This window comes from Harpegnathos saltator, unplaced genomic scaffold (assembly GCF_003227715.2).
Source record: "Harpegnathos saltator strain DR-91 unplaced genomic scaffold, Hsal_v8.6 scaffold51, whole genome shotgun sequence".
NCBI lineage: Eukaryota > Metazoa > Arthropoda > Insecta > Hymenoptera > Formicidae > Harpegnathos > Harpegnathos saltator.
In genome coordinates this window covers 1,704,411-1,726,829 of record NW_020230327.1, presented here as the reverse complement: position 1 = coordinate 1,726,829, position 22,419 = coordinate 1,704,411, and the positions used below count along the sequence as shown (strand labels likewise).

Sequence of the window (22,419 nt, the reverse complement as noted above, 5' to 3'; positions counted from 1 at the left end):
GCTTGTGGACTGATAAGTTAAAAAGAAGTATATAACGTTGTAATTTCTTAATTTTGTAACTTTGTAACGTTTTTCGTGACTTTGTAACAAATCTCTATAATCACTATAAATCTCTATAATCACGAGTATTGGGTACATGTACTTCACTATTGCACTCATGATAACGTTATAATATCGATATAGATTATATTACGATATGCGTATTTATATCTTTATTTATTATAAATAAACATCGTTTTTTAACAAGATTGTTATTCTGCGGAAACTGGAGCAGTTAAAAATTAGAATTGGTTTATTTTACGAGGCCTATTCAAAAGGTGATTAATATTATCATCATATTGATATGATTTAAAAAATAACTCGAGACTAAGAATCTAAACAGATTAGCATTTCTCTTTCATTATGTTAGAACAAAAAATCCTGTAAAAATTTAGAATTATTCATTTTTATTATATTTTTACAAAAAAAAATAAATGAATATAGTATATCAAGTAACTATATAATACTAAATATATGTATAATAATATATGAAACGAGTAATTTGGCATAAGCCAAATTAATTATTAGACAGTAAAGAGTTGACACAGATAATAAATAAATTTCTTTTGGCTGACTCTGTTACAGGAAAAAGAAATTTAATTTCAGACACGGTAATGTATCGAAATCATTTACAAACTCGCGTTAAAAAAAGCAATATGAAATAGTTATTGTTGCAATTTCTACATAATGTATGTGTCGGACATATAATGTAATTTATTCAATATTTTAATTCTATTGTATCGCATTGCGTTGCATTAGACTTGCAATGTAAAAAGATTCATATCAAATTTTTGCACTTCTAAGAATGCTTCTCACTATGACAGACGATTCGGATTATTTACATCATTAGGCTCTGGCGATGTGTTACGTTGATAAGTGTAATACTAGCCATAAGAATGTGCGAGACTTATCAGAAGTCGTTCCCATGTTATAAGATGCGCCCTAACTGTTGATGCGTAAGCAAATAACTTTGAACCTGGTTATATAAAAATAAGAATAAAGTTAAAAATATGTTAAAAGCCAGTTTCTGAAATCGAGGAATTTATTACATATATAAATGATTGAGGAGTTATTTAAAGCATTAACTTATTTCAATACCAAAATATTAGAAATTATGGAAATATTAGGAAATGACTTTTTTTCTATTTCCTTATAAAATGTAAACAAGATATCAGCGCTAGAATGAAATAATACTTTAGCTTTAGGAGAATATTTAATTTGCTAAATTAAATTGCAAGGCATAGTTTACTCTGTACGGTAGATCTTGTATTGTATGTTTAAGTATAATAAAATGCAATAAACGAAGTATGTTTAATCGCATTACGTGAATTTAATTAGCTATATTTAATGAGCGCAAATATAAATACACATCACTTTGATCGGTGCGCCGGTAGTATAGAGATGGCACTGCAATTTGTGTGGTGAGATGTATGCAGATCGCTGATAGTATATAAGAAGACGAACTCACCCACTCGCGACATAAGGTGTCGGCCTACTTGTGCGAGTTCATCGTGAAAAGTGTTTGTAAAAAAGCGTTTAATAACTTTATCAAGAAAAAAATTATACATGGTGAGTGCTATTTATTATACTTGATTTATCGTTACTTTTGAAAATATTATATTACTATATTTTATTACTTTTATATATATTTCTTTATATGTATATATGTGTATGTATATATACACATATATATTTAAAAACGTAAGAATATAACATATATATAAACATAAGTATATGTTCATTACTGTATAATGTAATATATAAATTATTATATAAAGTATATAAAATTTATATATATTCATGTTTATATATATATTCATGTTCATGTTGCACATTCTTACCTCTTTGATTGTATAAAAATATTTAGATAATTTTCAAACTTAGAAGAACTATACAAGAATATCATTCTCATTTTTATTCTTTCTCTTTCTTCCTCTTTCTTTCATTGAAATAATATTCGATAAAAAAAATTTATAATATTTAAGAACCAAACATCATTAAAATACTAGGATTATTGCGATTATCTTAAAATATTATTTACCATATTCCTTATCTTATTTATTTTACTAAGATATTTTACATTAATTTTAGCATCATATTATTCCTTTCAATATTATTTATACACAGTTTTAGTGTTACTTTATTTTATTATCGTTTAACAATCTTTTAACTTTTGTGTGTGTTATTCTAAGATATTTAATTTAATTTAATTTTATATACAATTTTTAATAACTGCTTGCTTGTTTTTACGTTTGACATTGCTGTATTTATCGGTTTTCATTGTTATTTCTAATTAGTTTAATTAACTGATTGTTTGATTATCTTATTGTTATTCTATAAAATTTGAATATATTAATGTTTAATTGAATATATTAATGTTTATGTGACTTTAATACTATTTAATACTATTTAATACTATTTAATACTATTATACATATATGATATATGTGTATGTATATTTTTTATTTAAAATATTTATTTTCTATTTTTATTAGATGGCGATTGGCTGCACATTTACCATTTTTATCGTCCTTACCATCGTGTGTGTCGTGAAAAATGAAGATAGAGGCAGTATAATACCTGTCTTTGATTCTACCCACCGCTCTAAATCAAACCCTACCCCAAATGTAGAACTAACTGTCTCTAAGCTGTCAAACTACTATTGGAATACTACTATGCGTCCGCCTAGCAGTACAACAGCTCGTCCACCGTCTTATGACATTGCGTTTAAATTCTCTAACACTGGTTTGCGAAACATCGGCCAGGACTTTATTAACTGCAGCGATATGATTATAAGTCTTAGTCTAAATGACAATGAAATAAATAATATATCGCCTTTTGCCTTCCGCAGCATGCGGAAACTGAAATATCTGGATCTTTCTGGAAATAAAATTCCGACAGAAATATTGTTATCGTTCATCGGAGTCCCTGCGCTACAAACTTTGATCATCGACAACAATAAACCTACAAATTTACCGAGTGCACTTATCAACAATTCCCTCGACCCCGCCGTTGCTTATGGGGTCTTTGAGAGATTGGAGCACCTGAAACTACGTAATAGTCAACTAAAAAATTTCCAAATGGATCATCTGACGCTTCCTCGCTTGACTCATTTGCACCTAAGCAACAACAGCATTAACTCGAGTGATATTATTTCCAGCAATCTCCTGAATACGTTAACACATCTTTATTTGGACAAGAATTTGATCGATCGAGTTGAACAATATAAACTTAGGTACTGATGTTAATTAAATTACTTTTATCATTACTTTCGATTCATTCGATACATTCGATACATTCGATTCTTTTTCTTCTTCACGGATAAATGACACCAAAATAAAGTAAGATGAAAAAGAAATTTTGATGATATGTAAGAATTAAATTCTGCATAGGCATTTATTAATAGCGTTGCTATGTTTTTCATTTTGCTATTGATGCTGTAATTCTCATCTCTGTTGATATTCTTATTGATATATTAGTGTTATTGTCATCATCATTGCTGTTATTTTTTCTTTTTTCCGTTTATGTGAAATCGTTATTTTATAAATGCAACAACTGATTTCAGAAACATAGAGAAGCTTGTTATGGACAACAACTTCATCACCGAGGTATGCTTCGAACAATGTGAAAAGCAATCCATATCTTTGAAAGGCGCCATTCGTATGAACACGCTGTCTTTATCCAAAAATCGGATTTCAAAGGTGTCGGCTGATGCTTTCAGAGATACCAAAGTATTGTCGTACCTAGACCTATCGGAAAACAAGATCACTGAAGTGATCAAGGGTACCTTTAACAAAAACACAGTTGCGATACAGCATCTCTCTCTAGCTGGTAACAAATTCACCACCGTACCAGATACCTGTTCGCTGATATATTTAAAGAGTTTGAATCTGACTGGGAACCATATCAATGCAATTAATTCAGACAGTTTCTGTCGTTTGGCACATTTGGAGAAATTATACTTGGCAAATAACGACATAGACACTATCGGCAGTCGAGCATTTATAAATCTCCAGACACTGAAATATTTGGACCTTTCCGGAAATCAAATCAAACAGCTTCCAACAGAATGGGCGAATATCTGGCGTCTTGAGGAATTGCATCTCGAAAAAAATAATTTCAAAATATTCGACGACGTAACATTGGATAATATGAAAAACTTAAAAAATGTTTACCTTGATGGGAATCCGATGCTAAGCTTGAAAACGAAGTCTTTCCAATCGCTACCAACAGGCTTAACAGTACATGTAAAACATATGGGAATCAAGAACTGGTATAAAAAAGATGATGATGATGATGATGATGATGATGATGATGATGATGATGATGATGATGATGATAATTATGGTAATGGAAACTATTACTGGAATGGATAAAGTAAGAGTGATTTAACTTGTTACATATATTTTAACTTTTAATATCTTTTCCTTTTAATGGCTTAAAGCATAATTGTTTTCCGTAGCAGCTATTTTTGAATTTGTGTTTCGTTCAACTTATTATTCCTATATGAATTTCATACAAAAATATATTAAATATAATATAAAACAGCTATGTTAACTTTAATCTTTTAAATTCCGTTCTTAAAATCGCTTTTTGTTCGCGTTAGTTTTTGTTTCGTATCTCAGTCAGTATTATAATAAAATGATAATCAGTTTAATGCAATAATAGTATTGTAAATGTTTATTTTTAAATAAATGTTGGTGCAAGTATTATTTCCGCTTCACGTTGCTTAAATAGCATACTTTATCATTCAAATTTGTTTTTAAGATATATATTTTGTGACAAGTATTTTTGTTTAAGCTGACGTTTTATTATAATTATATAATATGTGCGTACTTATAAATGAAGATATACTTAATAAAAATATTCATGCAATGTGCAACGTAATCATCTATCATTTTTATATTTTTAGATAAATGCATTTTAATAAATATATTTAGATTAACATATAATGTCGTGTTGAAAGAGATTTACATACCATTTTAGTCTATCCTATATTGTGTTATAATTCCATCATTTTTTCATTCTTTTACTATTTTCTTTTATTCAACTTAATAACTGCGAATTACTTTTCATAAAATGTTTTCTATGTTTTAAAATAAATGTATGTAAAAAATTAATATCATAAAGTTATTTTATTCTTGTATGAGACTTTGTATATAAAATACCTGAAAATATAAATCACTCAACCGCCATTGCTTGGCGCCATCTAATGGCGTCACTGAAAAGATTGTTACGAATGATGGGTTTGAAACTCGACTAAATAATAATGCGACCGTTTTGTTACTTTGAAAGTCTCTGTTAAGAGCCGCCACTGTCTTCGCTGAAAAATCGAGGTCATAGTGACATGACTCGACAGTAAGTCAGTCGAATCTTTTGTTTTTAAGTAATATTATTCAAGTATTATTCAAATGAATACTCAGATAATCTTTTTATCTTCAGATAGTGCGCGATTTAATGACAAAATAAAGGTAATTTTTATTTTTTGTAATACAATCAAACATCGAATATAGAGAATCCACATTTATTTTTGTATGTTATCGAAAAATATAATAAGAAATCCATCCGACATTGAAATATACCGTTGAAGAATGGAAATCTTAGTGCACAATATGTACCATTAGTTACGAATAATTACTAAATTTAATTACCAGTCAAATACCAAAAATTACCAAATATATTATCAATAATTCAATACATAAGGAATTCAATACATAATTCAATACATAAGTTGTGAAAAAATAAAAAAAAGCAATCGATGATTTTCAATGTTTTAAGGTTATAACCGTTTGTTTGGACGTCGACTAGTTTTTCGACGCAGCCCATCCTTACCAAGACTGATCGGATTAGATCAGTGGACTTGAGATATCAAGGTGGTCGAGCCTCACCCCAGGGTGTCGGTTACGCAAAAGGTAGAGTGCATGCGCATGCGCACGTTTTGCGCTACGGGAGTGAGATAACAACCGCGTAGACGAAGATAGCGTATAAGAAGGGACGCGCGCGTTCTATGCGTGAGTCAGTAGCGTAGAAGGGAGCACGATGAACGTTAGGACAAGGATAGAGAGAGGGTGGGAGCTCAAGCACGAGTGGCGAGTTTGGATCAGCGGCGCAAATAGAAACTTTGTGAGAGAAACGTTCTTCTTACATTAAATGAAACGCATCAGATATGAACAGTTTAAAGAAAGTATTGTAGCGTTTGAATTTTAATGTTCGACAACCAGTCCTTGTTCTCTGTTAATTTAATTTTATATAGTTTTAATGTTTTAATTGGAACACATGTAGTTGTGTGTGTAACAGTGCGTGTGTGCACGCGCGCACACATATACGCACAATTTAAATAGTATCATATTTTACGTATTGAAAAATGTTTAAGATATTTAAACAAAAATAAACTTATTTTAGAAATAGAGGTTGTATTGAAGGTTGGGGATTCTGGATATGTGAGCCGTCCCTATGTATGCGACCCTGGTCCAGAGTTGTAGATGGGGATAAGAGAAGGGAGGAGGAGCGGAGGAGAGAGAGGAGAGAGAGCGAGAGAGAAAGAGAGTGAGAGAGAGAGAGAGAGAGAGAGGGGGGGGATGAGCGGGGGATGAGTGGTGAGTGGTGCAAGTTGTAACGAGGATGGAGAACATGAGGAGAATGGGGGAAGGCGTGGATAGTTCTGCAGAGGGATGAAAGGATCCAAGAGTAGACGAAGATAGTAACTGGGCAAATAGTACGAATAGATGCATGCAAAACAGTGATAATCAATAAGATTATCTGCAAGATAAGAATATTACTTCCAGATCTTAAGAAAGCGATTGCGATCAAAAGCAAAATTGCGAAGCAGAAGGGTAAGGTTGAAAGAATCATTTGCTTCAGGAAGGTTCACAGAATCCGCAACTTTTCGCACAGGCGAAATCATTTCCTGACGTAACCTGTGTGACAAAAAACAATCCGATTAAATTATTTCACCATGTCACGGAAAACATAATGAAGATTTGCGTGAATCATGTTACAGTCATCCCTAATGTAAAATAAGAGAAGGGGGTAGCACTGGGGGATCCACTGGGGGAGAGAAAGAGAGAGAGAGAGAGAGAGAAAGAGAGAGAGAGAGAGAGACGAAGGCCATGGTATCGTGGGAGGGCTCGACAAGGACGAAAGTATAAATACAGGGTGTAGAAGAAGCGATAGATAGTAAGAGAAAACGCAGCGCGGCGGAGATGGGGGTGGCCACAGAGAGAGAGAACACACCGCGCGCACAAGCGAGTACAAGGTAGCGTCGCGCCGTAGAGCGTGACGAGGAACGAAACTACAGGCGGACGCGCGCAGGCAGACACGCGGAAGGCGGCGGCGGCGTTTCTTCGCGACACGACGAGCTTGGCGGTACCTCGACCGTCGATGCAATAAAGTCGACAAGGAAGTGGATATCGGCCGGCATGGTGGAATAGACGAAGAGGGGAGATACTTCGGCGAGGGTGGTGGTGGTGATGGTGATGGTGGTAGTGGTGGTGGTGATGGTGGTGGTGGTGGTGGTGGTGGTGGCGGCAGTGGTGGTGGTAGTGGTGGTACCCCGCCAGTACGGTAAAATAAACAAGGATAGAAGCAGCGTCGTGCGCAATGAAACTGACAGAGACGACGAGTACCGTGGACACTGTAAAATCGACAAGAACGGAGGTACGGCCAATGCTGTGAAGAGAACAAGGACGAAGGTACCGGCGAGACGAGGTTCGGCGATACCGCGTCGACGTACACGATGATGAAGACGGAGACGCAGCTACCGACGAGCACTGTGCAACCGACGAGGACGAGGCTAAAGCGGGACGGGAGGAAGCTAGGTGGCTGGGTGGAGGGAGGTTAGGGGACGAGGTGCTCGCGTCTGGCTAGCTCGCGAGACACCACTCCCCACTCGGTCTGGTCGTTCTCTCCTCTAGCTTCCTCTCTTTCTCTCTCTCTCCTCTTTCAGTGTTCGTTCGAACGCGGCCCGGTATGGTTCTGTCGTCCCGTGGTGTCGAAGGGTCCGCTTCATCATGGGAGCTCACTGCCACGGTGGTGTCGGCAGGTCACCTCGGTAGCCGGTTCCCAACGCCGATGTAGCTTCTTCAGGGGGACCCGCGCGGTTTTTGCTAGTCTCCCGGTAAAAGGGGTGTGCGCGACGAGGATTATTGGGGTGGGTGTGCGTGTGGAGTGAGGGAAGACGGGACGGTGATAAGGTAGACAGAAGACTCTCTAGAATCGTCTGATGATGAGCAGACGATACAGAAGATCTTGAATGGAAGACGGGAATCAGTAAATAGAGACTGAGAGTGCCAGTTTCTTCGAGTTGCTCGAAGCCTAGGAGACCGGTGTGTACGTTGTTATTTGCGGCCAAACTCCGAAACATCGTAAGCTTTTTCTTCAGCAAAGACGGGCATGTTTATGTTACGCGCTCGAGAGATCCAATTCGCCAGCGTTTTCGTGTACGTGGTTAAATCTAAGATCGTTGCATCGTGTTAACGCGACGAGGGAAACAAGTCGAGCAAAGGGATAGCGCCAGAGAAGGATAAATAGTGGATATTGAAATCTACTTGTTTGTTCACTCAAGGCTCGCTCGAAGGCAGAGATTTGCTTTGTCCTTTTGCATCTCTTTCCTCGTGAAAGAAGAAGCAAGGCTCTCTTAGAATTCGTGTTTGTCGAGGTCGGGTGGGAGTCGTGATTCCAAACAACACCACACAAGATCATATTGCTCACCGCCCTGAATGAAGAACTGGACCCCTGACAGAAGTGCTTCATTTTCGAAGAGACGACGGCCAGATTGCTAGGAGACGCAAGAGCGCAGAGTTCCAGTCGTCATTTTCTGGACACGTCTGGACTAAAATGTCTGGCAACTATTCGGCACGCTGCGAGCCAGGCCTGGTGGTGCCGATGTGGCATCCGGAGGACAATCTGCACCTGATCGACATTGTCTTCCGAGGTGTGGTGTATTTCTTCCTGTTGCTGTATCTATTCATCGGCGTGTCGATCATCAGCGATCGCTTCATGGCAGCCATTGAGGTGATTACGTCCAAGGAGAAGGAGCTGGTGGTGCGTCGTCAAGGCAGGGAGCCGCAGATCGTCGTGGTGCGGGTGTGGAACGAGACGGTGGCCAACCTGACCCTGATGGCGCTCGGCAGCAGCGCGCCCGAGATCTTGCTATCTATCATCGAGATCTGGGCGAAGAACTTTCAGGCCGGTGAACTCGGCCCGGGCACGATCGTCGGCTCGGCCGCTTACAATCTTTTCGTCATCATCTCTTTGTGCGTCTTCGTGATCCCTAATGGCGAAACCCGGAAGATAAAGCACCTGCGCGTCTTCTTCGTTACCGCGACCTGGAGCATCTTCGCTTACGTGTGGCTCTATGTTATCCTGGCGGTCTCCAGTCCGGGTGTGCTGGAGGTCTGGGAGGGTATACTAACCTTCTCCTTCTTCCCAGCCACGGTCCTGTCGGCTTACATCGCCGATCGAAGACTGCTGATCTACAAGTATCTGCACAAGGGCTATCGGATGAACAAACGAGGTGTGATCGTGCAGGCCGAGTCCGGGGACTCCGAGGTGGGGGTAGAGTTGGAGATAAAGCCTCAGCAAGATGGTCTCCACAGCATGGTGGACCGTCTGGGCGAGGGTGACTCTCCCGAGGCGAGGGAGTTCGAGCAAACCCGCAGGGATTACATCAATACCTTGAAGGAATTACGTAAAAAGTATCCCACTCTGCCCCTGGAGCAGTTGGAGGTCATGGCCCATGAGGAGGTGTTGGGCAAAGGTCCCAAGAGCAGAGCTTTCTACAGGGTGCAGGCCACGAGAAAGATGGTAGGCGCGGGTAACCTCAGTAGAAAGATCAGCGAAAGGGCGCAGAGCGACCTCAGCGAGGTCAAGGCCGAGTTGCAGAAGCAAGAGGCCGAGAGCATCGACATCGACCATGTCAACGCCATGAGGGTGTTCTTTGAGCCTGGCCATTACACTGTAATGGAGAACGTCGGGACCTTCGAAGTGGGAGTCACCAGGGCTGGCGGTGACCTCAGCAGACCCTGCAGTGTGGATTATTGCACGGAGGACGGTTCCGCCGAGGCGGGATCTGATTACGTGAGTGCCAAGGGCACCCTGACCTTCGAGCCTGGCGAGACTAAGAAGACCATCAAGCTTTCGGTTATCGACGATGAATTGTTCGAGGAGGACGAGCACTTTTACGTCAGGTAATGGATCGATCGCTGATTTTCCTCGGAAATGATCGACGCCGTTATGGCAAGTTGCAGTAAGAATAATTCGATTATAACTGCCGCTCGTGAACGAGATGGTATTTCTGCTTGAAGATCGCGGAACCATGTTGCCTTCGACACAGTCCTATCGGTTTCGTATCCTCTGCCTTTCTTAACACGTTTAGTGTATCGCCGCGGTAGTCACCGGTGATCGGCGCTACTCGCCACGCTATTAGCGTAACTCCCATTAATTTCGCGCGTGAGATCAATTCCGTCCATCAAACTAGACACGAGACGGCTGGAAGAAAAGCAAGAAAATGGAATAAAAATACTCCCTGTTGAGAAATGCGAAACTGCATTCACGTATACGCGGTATCTTTGGTTACTCCAATTACGGTCTTCGATTAAACTATCGGGCGTATCAGTGGAAATCAACCGAGGCGGGGGAGGGTGAGAAAGGAGGGGTCTGAGGGTAATCGAACACGTTGAAGTTCTGACGTTAAATGTAATGCTGCCGGGAGAATCTGCTTCCGTATAATTATCGCGCCGGGTATATATTCGGTGACTGACAGTGCCGGGGCGATCTCTCGCAGCATTCGTGCACAATTGATTTCTTCCATCGCGTCATGCTGCGAAATAGACCTCGGCTCGCTGCTCGAATGTGAGAGGCGCGATCACCTCGAGGCTTCCTTGAAAAAGGCGTGGTTCTAAGAGCGCATTCGACGAGCCGCAGCGCGCTATGATTACCGATCATTGATCAGCGGCGAGCAGGCAATCATCCAATTGATTTCGAACGAGTGGCATCCGCAATTTGATCAGTGGATAAGCCGCCGCTGGTCGATTTAATCATGGGCATTAGGAGTGATTAGCGCGTGGCCTTTTTTACTTCGCGAGCAGCACGCCCGATGTATCCCAGCGCAGCGCAGAAGTTGCAGCAATATTGCCGCAACGTTGCTCTAACATCGCAACATTGTTCCAACGTTACAGCGACGTTTTTTCAACTTTGTGTGCTGTACGGGATCTGTCGTATAATTCCGCGCGCGCATTGACAAATTTGTGTCTTTTCTGCTTGCGCCCCCCCCCCCCTTCTGTCCCCTTTCATCCGCGGCTTGTTCTTCTGCTCTTGCGGGTAAACTGGTTCCTCGAAAATGAATAACGCTGATGTCATGTTCAGAGAACGGTCATAATTGGCACAACCTCCTTATGTGGGAAGAAATCGCGACGGAGCGATCTAGTTGCGCCATAAAGGCACACTTCTGCAACGAAGGACGGTGAAATTGGTAGCGCACGTGCCGGCTTTAGTCTCGTCATACCTCACACACACACACACACACACACGCTTACATTCTTCTTCTTTCTTCTCTTTTTTTGCCCCTTGCCCCTTCGCCTCTTTCGACCTCTTTATTGTTTCTTCTTTGGGAACTTCGACGCGCATATATTACACTTTAAATGCAGCGAGTCCAATAAAGCGGAGTTAGAGCGAGCGGACTTTTTTATTTCACGCTATGATCGGAAATTGCGGGCTCGTGTTGGTCAGATGCCCTGGCGATATTTCGCGTTTCTTGCAACGTAAGCTCGCATGTCAGATTGCATCGTGAGCCCGGAAACCGCACGTGTATGTGCAATTAAATGTATAAGTGAAATGCGCACTGATATAACCCACTTGATAATTCAGACGAGGAAAAAAGAGTCGTCAAGTCGGAAACAATTAAGGGACTTTGAACGGAACGCTCTGGAAGAGAGCGACTGACATGGTTCTTGAATGAAGTAATATTATAATCGGGATATAAAATATGAATCCGCTTCCTATTGCACACTTGTCTCTCACTAAACTATCACACTCGAGATAAATATCTGTTAAGGGAGAAAAGTTGAGAGTAACATTGGAATATTACGAAATACAAAGTACGCAGCTCCTAGGTACCTAGAAGAGCCAATGAGAGAGTTTAAATGCGGATGGAGCCGTCTCGAGGAAGTAAGATCATTCGCGTCATCCTAATCAATCGCTGCGAGGTCGCCGGTAATGAGATTGCGCTGGCGAGATAGCGCGCGCGCGCGCGCGGCTAACAAGGGCGCCAAAAAACGAAAAAGAAGCTCCAAAATCTGGCGATTCAAAGCGAGCCAAGTCGCGATCTGCGTGGCAGTGGCTTCTTCGCGTGCGAGCTACTCAGCGCGACCCGGCGCGAGTGTAACATCGTCGACAGGTATTTCGCAAGCATCGAATAGCTGAAGTCGAGCAGTGCGCGACGCTGAAGCACGTGCGGTGTAGAGACGCGAGAACAAGTTACGCTCTGAAGAGCACAACACGGATGGCCGAAGAGCAGTTGGAAAAAGGTGTCGATGGGGAAGCAGCTTTCACCGCGGAGCGGAAGAAAGATTAAAAAATGAATGACTGCTGTATGCAGGCGCGTGCCATTCGCTCACCGCTGAAAATTGCACCAAAGTCCGTATAATCTCGATTGCTCGCCCTCGGAAAGGGCTTTCAAGCGCAAGCAAGGTGGGGCACAGTCGCACGAACACGAAGACGCGCTCTCGTAACGATACTCAGCCACGATGGCGCCTCTTTGTTCTGCGGGAGTATTCAAATCGCGCGGAAAATAAACGTTAGCAACGAGCAACGCTCTGTAAATTTAGATCTCACGCGCCTTAGTTTCTTAGTTGGAGGCATTTCCGGAATTATCCCACCGAAGCTTCCCGTATCGACGTCCCGACGTTATCCCAAGTAGAGGTCGTAATTTTTAATCGATCTATGTTTATTAACGTCGTGCACTATAGAATATTGCGCGAGCATAAGCGCTCATTCAAAGCGGAGTCAACGAGAGAGGAGGGACATCTGTTAGTACTCGGCTTGATTAAAATTCGACCTTTTAACCTTTCCTCCTCTTTTTTGGAGCTTTTTCTTTTTTTTTTTTTGCGTCTATTTTTGCATCATCCACCTGTGTGCGTTGCAATTTTGCTGAAAGCGATATCGCGCTGATTGATTAGGACGGCGCGCGACTCATTCGCTCGCGTTCATGACGATTGTAAATTTTATCGCCGTTGATAAGGATCCAGAGCGGAGTAGCGTAGCAATGTTTACTGATACGCCTCTGATGCCGATACAATTTGTGTTTATTGGTGCGCCGCTACCCGGCTGTCGTCGGCCCTGCAAATCATCATACATCGCGCGCCATATTTGTACGCACATCAAGGGGAATATTGTATTTGTCGGGTTTGCAATCGAGATTGCGATATACGCTGCGGGTAATTCAACTTACGTAATTCGTGTGTTCATTGACGTCTTTGTACGGCGGGATTAGAACAGATCGCTCCTGAAAGCTCATGGGAAGCTTTCAAGCAGGCCTCAGGCACGCCCTTTCTAAAAGCTCTCCAGTGCACTTGACCGTTTCTTGCATTCCGACCGTGCCTTTCGATTAATTTCTTTCTTCGGGGCAAGAGCGGGCGAATTTCCCGCTTCGCTTTTATTTTCTCGGCGTAAATGTAAAATACGAGGTGATTCGACGTGCGAAGCGCGTTATTGAAAAATTTAGCATTTTCATCGCCATTTTGCGCGTGCGTTCGCAAGCGAGCGCGCACACGCGGGCACACAAAAGGGCTTCTCGCAATAATTGGAGAATGGAAATGCAAATTGACGTTAGGAACGTCGAAGGGACACTTTTTCCTCCAGACGTGTCCTTTCTCTCGGCGAAATGAAGGGAATTCAACGTACCATAAAACATATCGTAGACAGGGGTATAACACAGAGGCCGGTTAACGAAAGATGTATTATATAAAAAGGAAATATTCAGCACGCAAATGGAACGGAACGTGTATTGTCCCTAAGGAGGTAGGCTTTTTTTAAACAGAAATAGACGGCGGCTCCTCTCTGATGAAACTTGATTCTTCAACGACGAAGGTGCCTTCGCTCGTTTGCACTATTGCGCTCCACACGTGGAATATGATTTCGTCGAGGTGCAAGCTACTTTCCGATTTAATCGGAAGTGTTTTAATCCGTTGGTCTACCCATGTTCTCGGCTCCACTTTGCTACCTTTTCGAGAACAATTTTCGCGCGCACGCACGCGCACACACACACACACACACACACACACATACGCGCGCGAGATAAAGAAGCTATGAATTATACCGATAAGCTCTTATTCAGCTACGTGCCACATGCAACGATCATTAAGTAACAAGTCTTTCTCCTCGACCCGCATTACTAACAATCCCTGTAATGCTTTATTAGGGATAATCGATACGAAGTATCGAACGTAACATATCGCACGGATTGAGATCCTCCCGAGTATGATTTTTGTCCGGCTGCCTTCTCACGCGAGTCCGAGGATACGGAGAAACATGTCATTTCGCTGGTTGAGGTGTATCGCGTGTTGCGAGTGACCGTGCAGGATGTGCGGGATTTAATGGATCGTACAAAGGCGTAGAGAGCAGAGAAAGGGAGAGACATGAACAAGAAAAAGCATCTCGCAGGAGAGACATGAAAAGAAGGCCGGCGGATAAAAATAAAGTCTCGGCTGAGGAATTTGCCGTCGAATGGCGAATATTCAGCTTGGGAGATTATAGAGCGGGACTCGCGCGAACCTGATTACAGTGCCCTGCGAGAAGAGGGCGACATTTTTAGCCGGCTGAAGTAAAGGATCCGTCCTTTAGATCATAAGACGCGCGCGAAGGTTGAAAAGCTCGTCGACTCGACGGCGGACCTCTGATTTTCAGGCTCAGTAACGTGTCGCAGCCGGCGATGCTCGTCTCACCGAGCCTAGCGACGGTGATGATCCTGGATGACGATCACAGCGGCATCTTCGGCTTCCCGGAAAGGGACGTGGAGTTGGTGGAGAGCGTCGGCCAGCATCCCCTGCGAGTGGTGCGCTACAGCGGGGCCCGCGGACGCGTCATCATCCCTTATCGCACCGTGGAAGGCACCGCGAAACCCGGCAAGCAGTACGTGCACACCGAGGGCAGTCTGACTTTCGAGGACAATCAGACAGAGTGAGTGACTGCTTATCATGATCCTTCCGAGTCGCGCGAAACTCATCGCGTAGAATCGCCTGCGTCGCGGGAAACGCGAGTAATTGTTTCAACCACTTTTCCGTCGCACGCTCGTGCCATTTTCTATTTTCCGTTTTGTCCCCGAGATCGTCGACTTAATGGCGACCTTATCAGTAGCCTCTTCACTTTAATGGTCACTGCTGGCTGACGTGGGTTAGAAAAGGGAAGTTCCATGCCCGAGGGGAAAGAGAAAAGTATTCCCCTCCCTCTCGGAAAGCGTCGCGACGAGATCGCGGTAACACTCTAAACTTGGGGAGAATATTAGAAGAACTTGAAGTTCACAAAGAAGAGAGAAAGAATGTGAGGACGTAATCAACGAACGTCACACATTTTTCAGGGGCTAAGAAAGAAACGTGTACGTACACGCTCATCGTTCGTAGGGCGATCCGAAGCAAGAAGAAGAATCGACGAATTTTAGGTTAGGGAGGCTCGTCGTATTATTCGCAAAACGCGGCTGCTCTGCATCGATTTTTCCACGTGTACGTAATTTTATTAATATCTTCTCGCGCATTGTAGCAAATGTTGACGAACAGCTCATCTCATTGTATCGTTTGTTGAAACAAATTGGAAGATTTCATAGTTATCGCGCGACGAATGCAAATGAAGAGGAAAGAAGCGGTCGACTATTTTTGGATCGTACAGTTTCTTGACGGAGAAGCTACATTCTGGCTCGTAAGATCGCGTTAAATGAGCGAGTTTTAAGGTCGTAAAGGGGAGGGTCGATAAGAAATTCATTGCCACAAGGGAAATATATATACGTAGCATCGATCAGGCGGTAAAGGGAGGAGATATAAAAGGGAAGAGACGAGGGGAGATGTTTATTACATATTTATTGCGCACACGGCGCCGTTATTTATCCGCGTTAAGCATTAATCCGTTCCGTTTTAATTGCACTGTTTGTTCATCCCGAGCGAGCGTAAATTCATTCTCAGACTGTCTGGTTAATTACCCGCAGGTGTAAACGAACATAATTGCGAGTCGCGAACGCAGCCTGACGTTTATTTATCGAGTTTGCACTGTCGACGAGATTGCCGGTTTCGTTTTTACGCGAGCAGCGGCGTGCAACTGATATCCGACTAATATCGACGAGTGAAGTCCGCCGGCTGAAGAGCCGCTCTTTCTTCATATCGATTTTAGATAAAGGCGCATTATGCATCGCGGCGAGAGGACTAACGAGCTACGTATCAAATGGCATAGCTGGCATATGCATATCAGTCAGCAGGTGGAGAGGAAATTTCGTCAACTGTTGGTACGGTACTGAGCGATCAAAGGAGCGGGGGAGTGCGGGGGAGAAGGAGAGTTTTGTTTCCCCTTGAGCGGGAGAAATGACATGACACGTCGGGTTTACGCTAAGTGCGGCATAATAGATGTTAATTAACCCTTTAGCGAGACGCGCACACACGTGAAGATATTGCGCGCGGCGCACCTTCCTGTTTGTCTCGCGACGCTTTGCAGGCGGGAACAACGTTCGCGTGGCGTCTTCGCTCGCGAAGAACGGCGGGAATCTGTTACTGCGTTGCGTAACTCGTCATACAAAATGCCGCTCGGACAGCGTTATCGGATCATATCGGTCGCCGAAGGTGCTCTCGCAGGCGCAGAGCGCGTTACAACCGCTCGGCGCGGCTCGGAGCACAATGTAAGGATCGATCGCTATCGCGGCGCGATCGGTAATTAGGAACTCGCGCCGGATAATTAGATCGTCGGATGTTATCCGGTGCTCAGCCGTAAATTAGCGGTGCGAAATTACCTCGAGGAAAATTACACGGTGGCATTTGAGAAACCGAAATAGATTGCGTGTTGTTGTACGGGTATACGTATACGAGGACGAAGGCCACTTTGTTATTTTCAGTTTGGTCGCGCCTCGGATTTTTATCATCGATCCGCGGGACGAAGCGGAGGCTCGTCCTTCCTCTCGACCATGATTAGATTACATTCGACGGCGAGACGAATCTCCCGTGATTTCGTTTGTCGTCCGCATTTTGCGGACGCAATTTTCTCTCTCTCTCTCTCTCTCTCTCTCGCGTTGAGTCGCGAAGCCGCTGATCCGCGTGTAATTAAAAACTATCGCTTATTGATAATCGGCGTGAACCTTCCCTCCGATATTGCAGTCCTCCGGGATTCTACCGCGCGCCAGACACGAAGTTGTCTATCGAAATTTCCCGTAACAATGCTCGATCGAACGTGCCGGGCTTGTCTATCGCAATTAACTATGCAACAGGGGATACTGCACGATGCCGCGGCTCGCACAATATACTCCTATCACGGCCTTATCAGTAATTAGCGATTCGTATGAGACAATTAGACGGCCGGCCTTTCATTCGCTCATAATCGAGGCCTTGTTTCACAAAATGACGGGATTAATAATAATATCGGCGCGGTGAACGAATACCGAGGCTCAGAAAGGAGCGACTCAAAGGAGCAGCGCTCCGGGATCTCGTCTCTGCTCGCTGGTTCTCACAATTTCTCTTTTTCTTTCTGCCGAATCCTGCCGATTAATGATAATGTTGCTGACATTTCCATAAAATCGTGATTTACGGCTGAATTTACCGTCTTTCTGTCGCTCTTTTTACCCCCCCCCTCTCTCTCTCTCTCTCTCGTCTCTGCTTCCCTCCTCTTCTCTCCTCTTCTCTTCTTTTCTCATAAGCCATCCTTGTTCTCAATCTCAGCTCTAACAATCGCGTCGTGATACTTGTTCCGGTAAGGTGCAACTCTCGCGAGAGGCATTATTCTAATTTCTCGCGATTGTTCCAACCCCTCGATGTCTCGCCAACAACGTTACATCGGAGCGGACTTGAAAGGATTCCTAAACGTTAAGTCGGGAACACGACTGGACTGACGCCAGAAAATGGAGTTTCGAAAGGGTTAAGTCGAAAGTTTCAGGGATTATGGCGAGAGAGGGAGAGAGAGAGAGAAAGGGGGAAGGGGATAGAGAAAGAGTATATATATACTATATTTCTACCTATAGTCTGTAGATATATATATATATATAACACGCTATATTTTTACTTACGTAACATCGAGTGGGCGAGATGCTTAAAACGTGCCGGCGTTAATTTCGCGCGAAGTATTAAATTTCGCAAGGAAGATCGATGTGTGTCTGAAATTCCTCCTTCTTCTTCCCTCTCGTCGTCTTACTTTCTGACGAATCGCGGCGCCAATCCTCGAGCGTAAGTTTCCCACGGGGAAAGCGCGAGTCGCGTAACAAAGTCGCGGCGCACAGAAGGCGCTGGCGGGGACGTCTCTAGCGATCGACGCGACCTTATGAAAATATGGAAACTCAGAATGGCTCCGAGATCTACGGGAATATCAACGGAAATCTATTCGTTCGTTCGTTCGTTCGTTCGTTCGTTCGTTCGTTCGTTCGTTCGCTCGCTCGCTATTTCCGCGATTCAGTTAGGGAATGTTCGGAGTTTGCGAGGTGTTACGTTACCTGCGATGTGACCTACAAACAAAATAGGATACCGCGATGTGTGCGGTGTCACGGTTGTCTCTCCGCGAGGTAACTCCACGAGGAGAGACGGGAGAGATCGCAGAACCGCGGCGGAACTTCTCGATTAAAATTGACAACCTGCTTGAGAGGCCAGGAGCGGATTTACGGATTCTTCGTTTTCCGTGCACTTTCCGCTCCGCCGGCCCTGCGATCGATCTCGATCATGAGCTGATCATCAAATGCCGCAACAGACTCGAATTCGGCGGGAGGCCCGGCGATTTACGAGCGGAGGAACCGAGCCGATCGATTTCGTGGGTTCCGTTTAAAATTAAATTGCTAAATATAAAGGCGCTCCCGCCCCGAGCAGGGACATCTTTCTAAAGGGCACTCGAGGGTCTCCAGCGAGGCGGTATGATTATATATTATACGACCAGCGTTTTCTTTCTCGTGCCGCGATACGCTCCACGACAGTCACGTGTGTGTGCGCGGCACGCACGCGATCTCGATTTATTCCGCGGATTTTACTCGGAGACCGCGGCCGCGCCGCCGCATGTCCCGGACGCAGGAAGAGTGGTTTAATGTTTCAATGGTTAACACAGCGCGGCAGGACTCGTGCGGCCGCGCCGGCGACATTACCTGCGCTTACCTGGAACGTGCGCGAAATGAAAAGCGCGCGCTCGCGCGTGCGGAATCGAGGTCAGTGGGAAACGTTAATGGACGTCGCGTTCGCGCGATTTTACCTTCGCGGCCCCGTTAGACGCGGCTCCCCCCCCCCCGCGTCTCCGCCTCGTCTCGTTCGCGGGCGAGTTATCGCGACGGGATTATCGGCGATAACGCGCCCGGCCGAAATTCACCGATCCAGCTGAGAGTTTTATCGCGTTTTTATCGCTCTCACGAACGGCGCTCTCGATCTCGGCAGGGGGCCGAAAGCCCCTCTCCTTCCCTCTCTTTCTCTCTCTCTCTCTTTCTCCCTCTCGTCACCCCCGGTGGAATCGGCGGGCCCTCGATCGGCGGTCTCACGCGAGGAAAGGGAGAGATCCGGCCCCGGCTTTCTCATCGCCCGTGTGCGTGCGCTAATTTACTCGGGTCTCGCGATCCCGCCATTAATATTTACGCACGTACGATTATCGAGGCGATAACGTTTATTTGGCCGGTGGCGCACGTGGCGCCGACAGGCGTCCATTATCCGGGCCGCACGACGACGCTGATCTTCGCGTCTCCGAGATCCAGCGAGTGTGTGATTTTAGCCACTCCGGTTCCATTAGCCACTGTTTTGCCATGTCCGTCGTCACTCTTTCTCTCTCTCTCTCTCTCTCTCTCTCTCTCTCTCTCTCTCTCTCTCCTTTTATCCGTTAATAAAAATCCGTCGGGACGAGACGACACGACGTACATTTTCGCCCCGGTCGCAATAAGGAATTTCCGTGATCCCTCCGCGAGCGGAGGATCTCCCGAGTGACCTTGAAAATCCCGCTCGGCATTTCCTCTTTCCCTTTTTTCCACCTTTCTCTCTCCCTCTGCCGCTCGCTCACAGCCTCGGGCGACTCCCTCGCCCGAGTATCATCCCCGGTCGTACGCCCGCGTATGCGCGTGTTTGCGCGGGGCGGGGGGGGGGCGAGAGGGAGAAGGGAGAAGGCGGGCGGGAGATTACGCTTATTACATCGGCGCGATTACAGAATCCCCCGCGCTGCCCCGGCGACTGAGAATTCCACCGGAAGGGCGGCCTCGCCTCTCGGGCTGAGCCCGCACTCGAGTGCACTCGTTCGTGACCCAGCCTCAGATTCGCCGATTTACGTAAAATCACGCTACGAGTTCCCGCGGAGAAATCCCCCGGTTTCGTTACGTAACGCCGGCTATGTTATAGCCGGGTGCGCGCGAATACACGCAAATACGCGGACGCGGATACTCGCGTACTCGCGTCTCGGGCTTTGCATCCGGAATAATTACGGAATTAATCGGGATTTCGCGGCGGGATTTCTCCGTTGGAAGAAGCCGCGAAGAATGGAGCCGCCGCGCGCGGAATCCCCTCGCCCTCCCACCGCGGCCGCGACTGCGAGCGTAGGTCGCCGGGGGTGAACGACGCGTCCGGCGGTTTCGCAGGATCAGCCTCGCGGCGCCAAGCGGTCAAGTCGGCCCCTCAGGACCCGCCAGGAAGGCAGGATAGAAAGGAATGAGGAAAGAAGAACACGCAACTGTACGGAAATGCGAGAACCTTCCCTGCCGTCGCTTAATTGCCGAGACACGAGTTCGCCTCGTCGGTGCAGCGGACTCTGATCGCGGAGGGTGTAGGGGTGCAACGCGCTGCGTTCCAGGGGCTTCCCACCCCCGCATTGGCCCATTTATGGACTCGCGCGCGACATCGTGTCTCCGCACCTGCACGCTCCGCTGCATCTGTCTCTATTCCGTCGATGAAACGAAGCCCGGGACAAATTACACCCTCGCTCTCGCCTCTGTCCTCCTCCTGCCTCCTCCTGTCCCCTCCTTCTGTCTTCGTCTCTCTCGAAGGCGCCGCACCTGAGCCGCGTCTCCTCCTCGCGCGATGCGATCCGAGCGGCCAACAACGATTGCGTCGTCGCTTTTGCATTTTTGTCCTCTTCTTTTTCCCTCCCCTTCCCTCCTTTCCGCACCATCGAAGGTGCCACGCTGTGAATTTTGCAGCGGGGGGGACATACATTTGTCGCGATTACGCGACGAATAGATCTTGTCGGTTGTCCTGCATCCGGCTACATTTCGCAACGTGCATCGAATCGGAAGGGTTGGTCCGTGAGTTACCGGGGGAGGGGGGTGGTGGTGGTGGGAACAAGTGTTTGCGAGGCGATTATATGGAGCCGAGGGCTGCGGAACGTGAATAAATACAGACGTGTGTTCTCGCTTTGAAGGATTCGCTTTGATTGCTGAGGCAATATGCAGCGTTCGGCCAAACGTGGCGCCGCTACGCTAAACACCCTGAAATAATTCGCGACGCTTCGGAGGCGTACAGCCTCCGAAGCTGTGTCCTTTACCTTTTCCCTCCCTCCTCCGGCCTTATATATATTCAACGCGGCTTCTTAAAAAGTCCCGGCAAAGTTCCTCACTCGACGGATTCGTGACGAATAAAAAATTAGTTTAGAAGCATCGGGCTTTTTAAGGCCGCGTTTCCTCGCGCGTACGCGTACGGAATATCTCGAAGCGCGCGACCTGAAAAAAAAGGGGGGGCGTCGGGGAATATCCGAGTAATGCCGCGGCTTGCGATGATGGGAATTTGCGCGCGCGCGGAAGCCCGTCGACAAAAATCCCGCAACAAAGGCTCCCGCTGAGGATTCGGGGAACCGGCGATTATCGATTGCAGCGCGATCCAAGTCTAAACTAAATTCCGCGAACGTGGCCGCCGCGATTCCGTAAATCACCGGACGCGTTTATTTATCCCCCCCGAGGATTGTGGTGCGCGTTTTACGTAATTCGCGCGCGCGCGTGCATTGGCACCGGGGCGGTTTGCGTTGGGATTTTACACGTGGCCCATACTTGTGTATATATCGATGGACACGATGTAATTGGAACATTATGTGGTGTGCCGTGCCGCGGCGCGAGATATGGCTTTAACGCCGTTAAACGCGCGGCCGAATGCGACTTTCGTTGCAGTTTGCGAGCGCACGCGCGCGCGAGAGAGAGAGAGAGAGAGAGAGAGAGAGAGAGAGTGAGAGAGAGAGAGTGGTACTTGACTTTCGCGATAAATTTACGGT

The 22,419-nt window shown here is 45.5% G+C and overlaps 2 protein-coding genes across 5 annotated transcripts in view; both read left to right on the top strand.

The window, feature by feature from the left end:
- The first annotated feature begins 1,516 nt into the window (after nucleotides 1–1,516).
- On the top strand, nucleotides 1,517–4,524 carry LOC105185610 (leucine-rich repeats and immunoglobulin-like domains protein 2). Its single transcript, XM_019842551.2, has 3 exons — nucleotides 1,517–1,608; nucleotides 2,535–3,274; nucleotides 3,605–4,524. The coding sequence occupies exons 1-3, from the start codon at nucleotides 1,606–1,608 to the stop codon at nucleotides 4,413–4,415; spliced, it is 1,554 nt and encodes a 517-aa protein (XP_019698110.2). The 5' UTR covers nucleotides 1,517–1,605; the 3' UTR covers nucleotides 4,416–4,524.
- A 3,085-nt stretch (nucleotides 4,525–7,609) lies between these two features.
- The window catches only part of Calx (sodium/calcium exchanger 3), a 99,168-nt gene continuing 84,358 nt past the window's right edge, over nucleotides 7,610–22,419 (top strand). For 2 of the 4 annotated variants that reach the window (XR_003113552.1, XM_025302733.1), the window contains exons 1-2: nucleotides 7,610–10,226; nucleotides 14,941–15,213. Coding sequence is in view for 1 of the 4 variants with exons in the window: in XM_025302733.1 (XP_025158518.1) it covers nucleotides 8,875–10,226; nucleotides 14,941–15,213 (1,625 nt within the window). In the remaining 3 variants the exon portion in view is untranslated. The remainder of the gene's footprint in view (nucleotides 10,227–14,940; nucleotides 15,214–22,419) is intronic. The other 2 variants (XR_003113553.1, XR_003113551.1) reach the window with 1 other exon arrangement.

Coding starts and splice junctions, on each gene's coding strand:
- LOC105185610 (XM_019842551.2), top strand. Junction 3,275..3,604: donor GTTGAACAATATAAACTTAG/GTACTGATGTTA, acceptor AACTGATTTCAG/AAACATAGAGAAGCTTGTTA.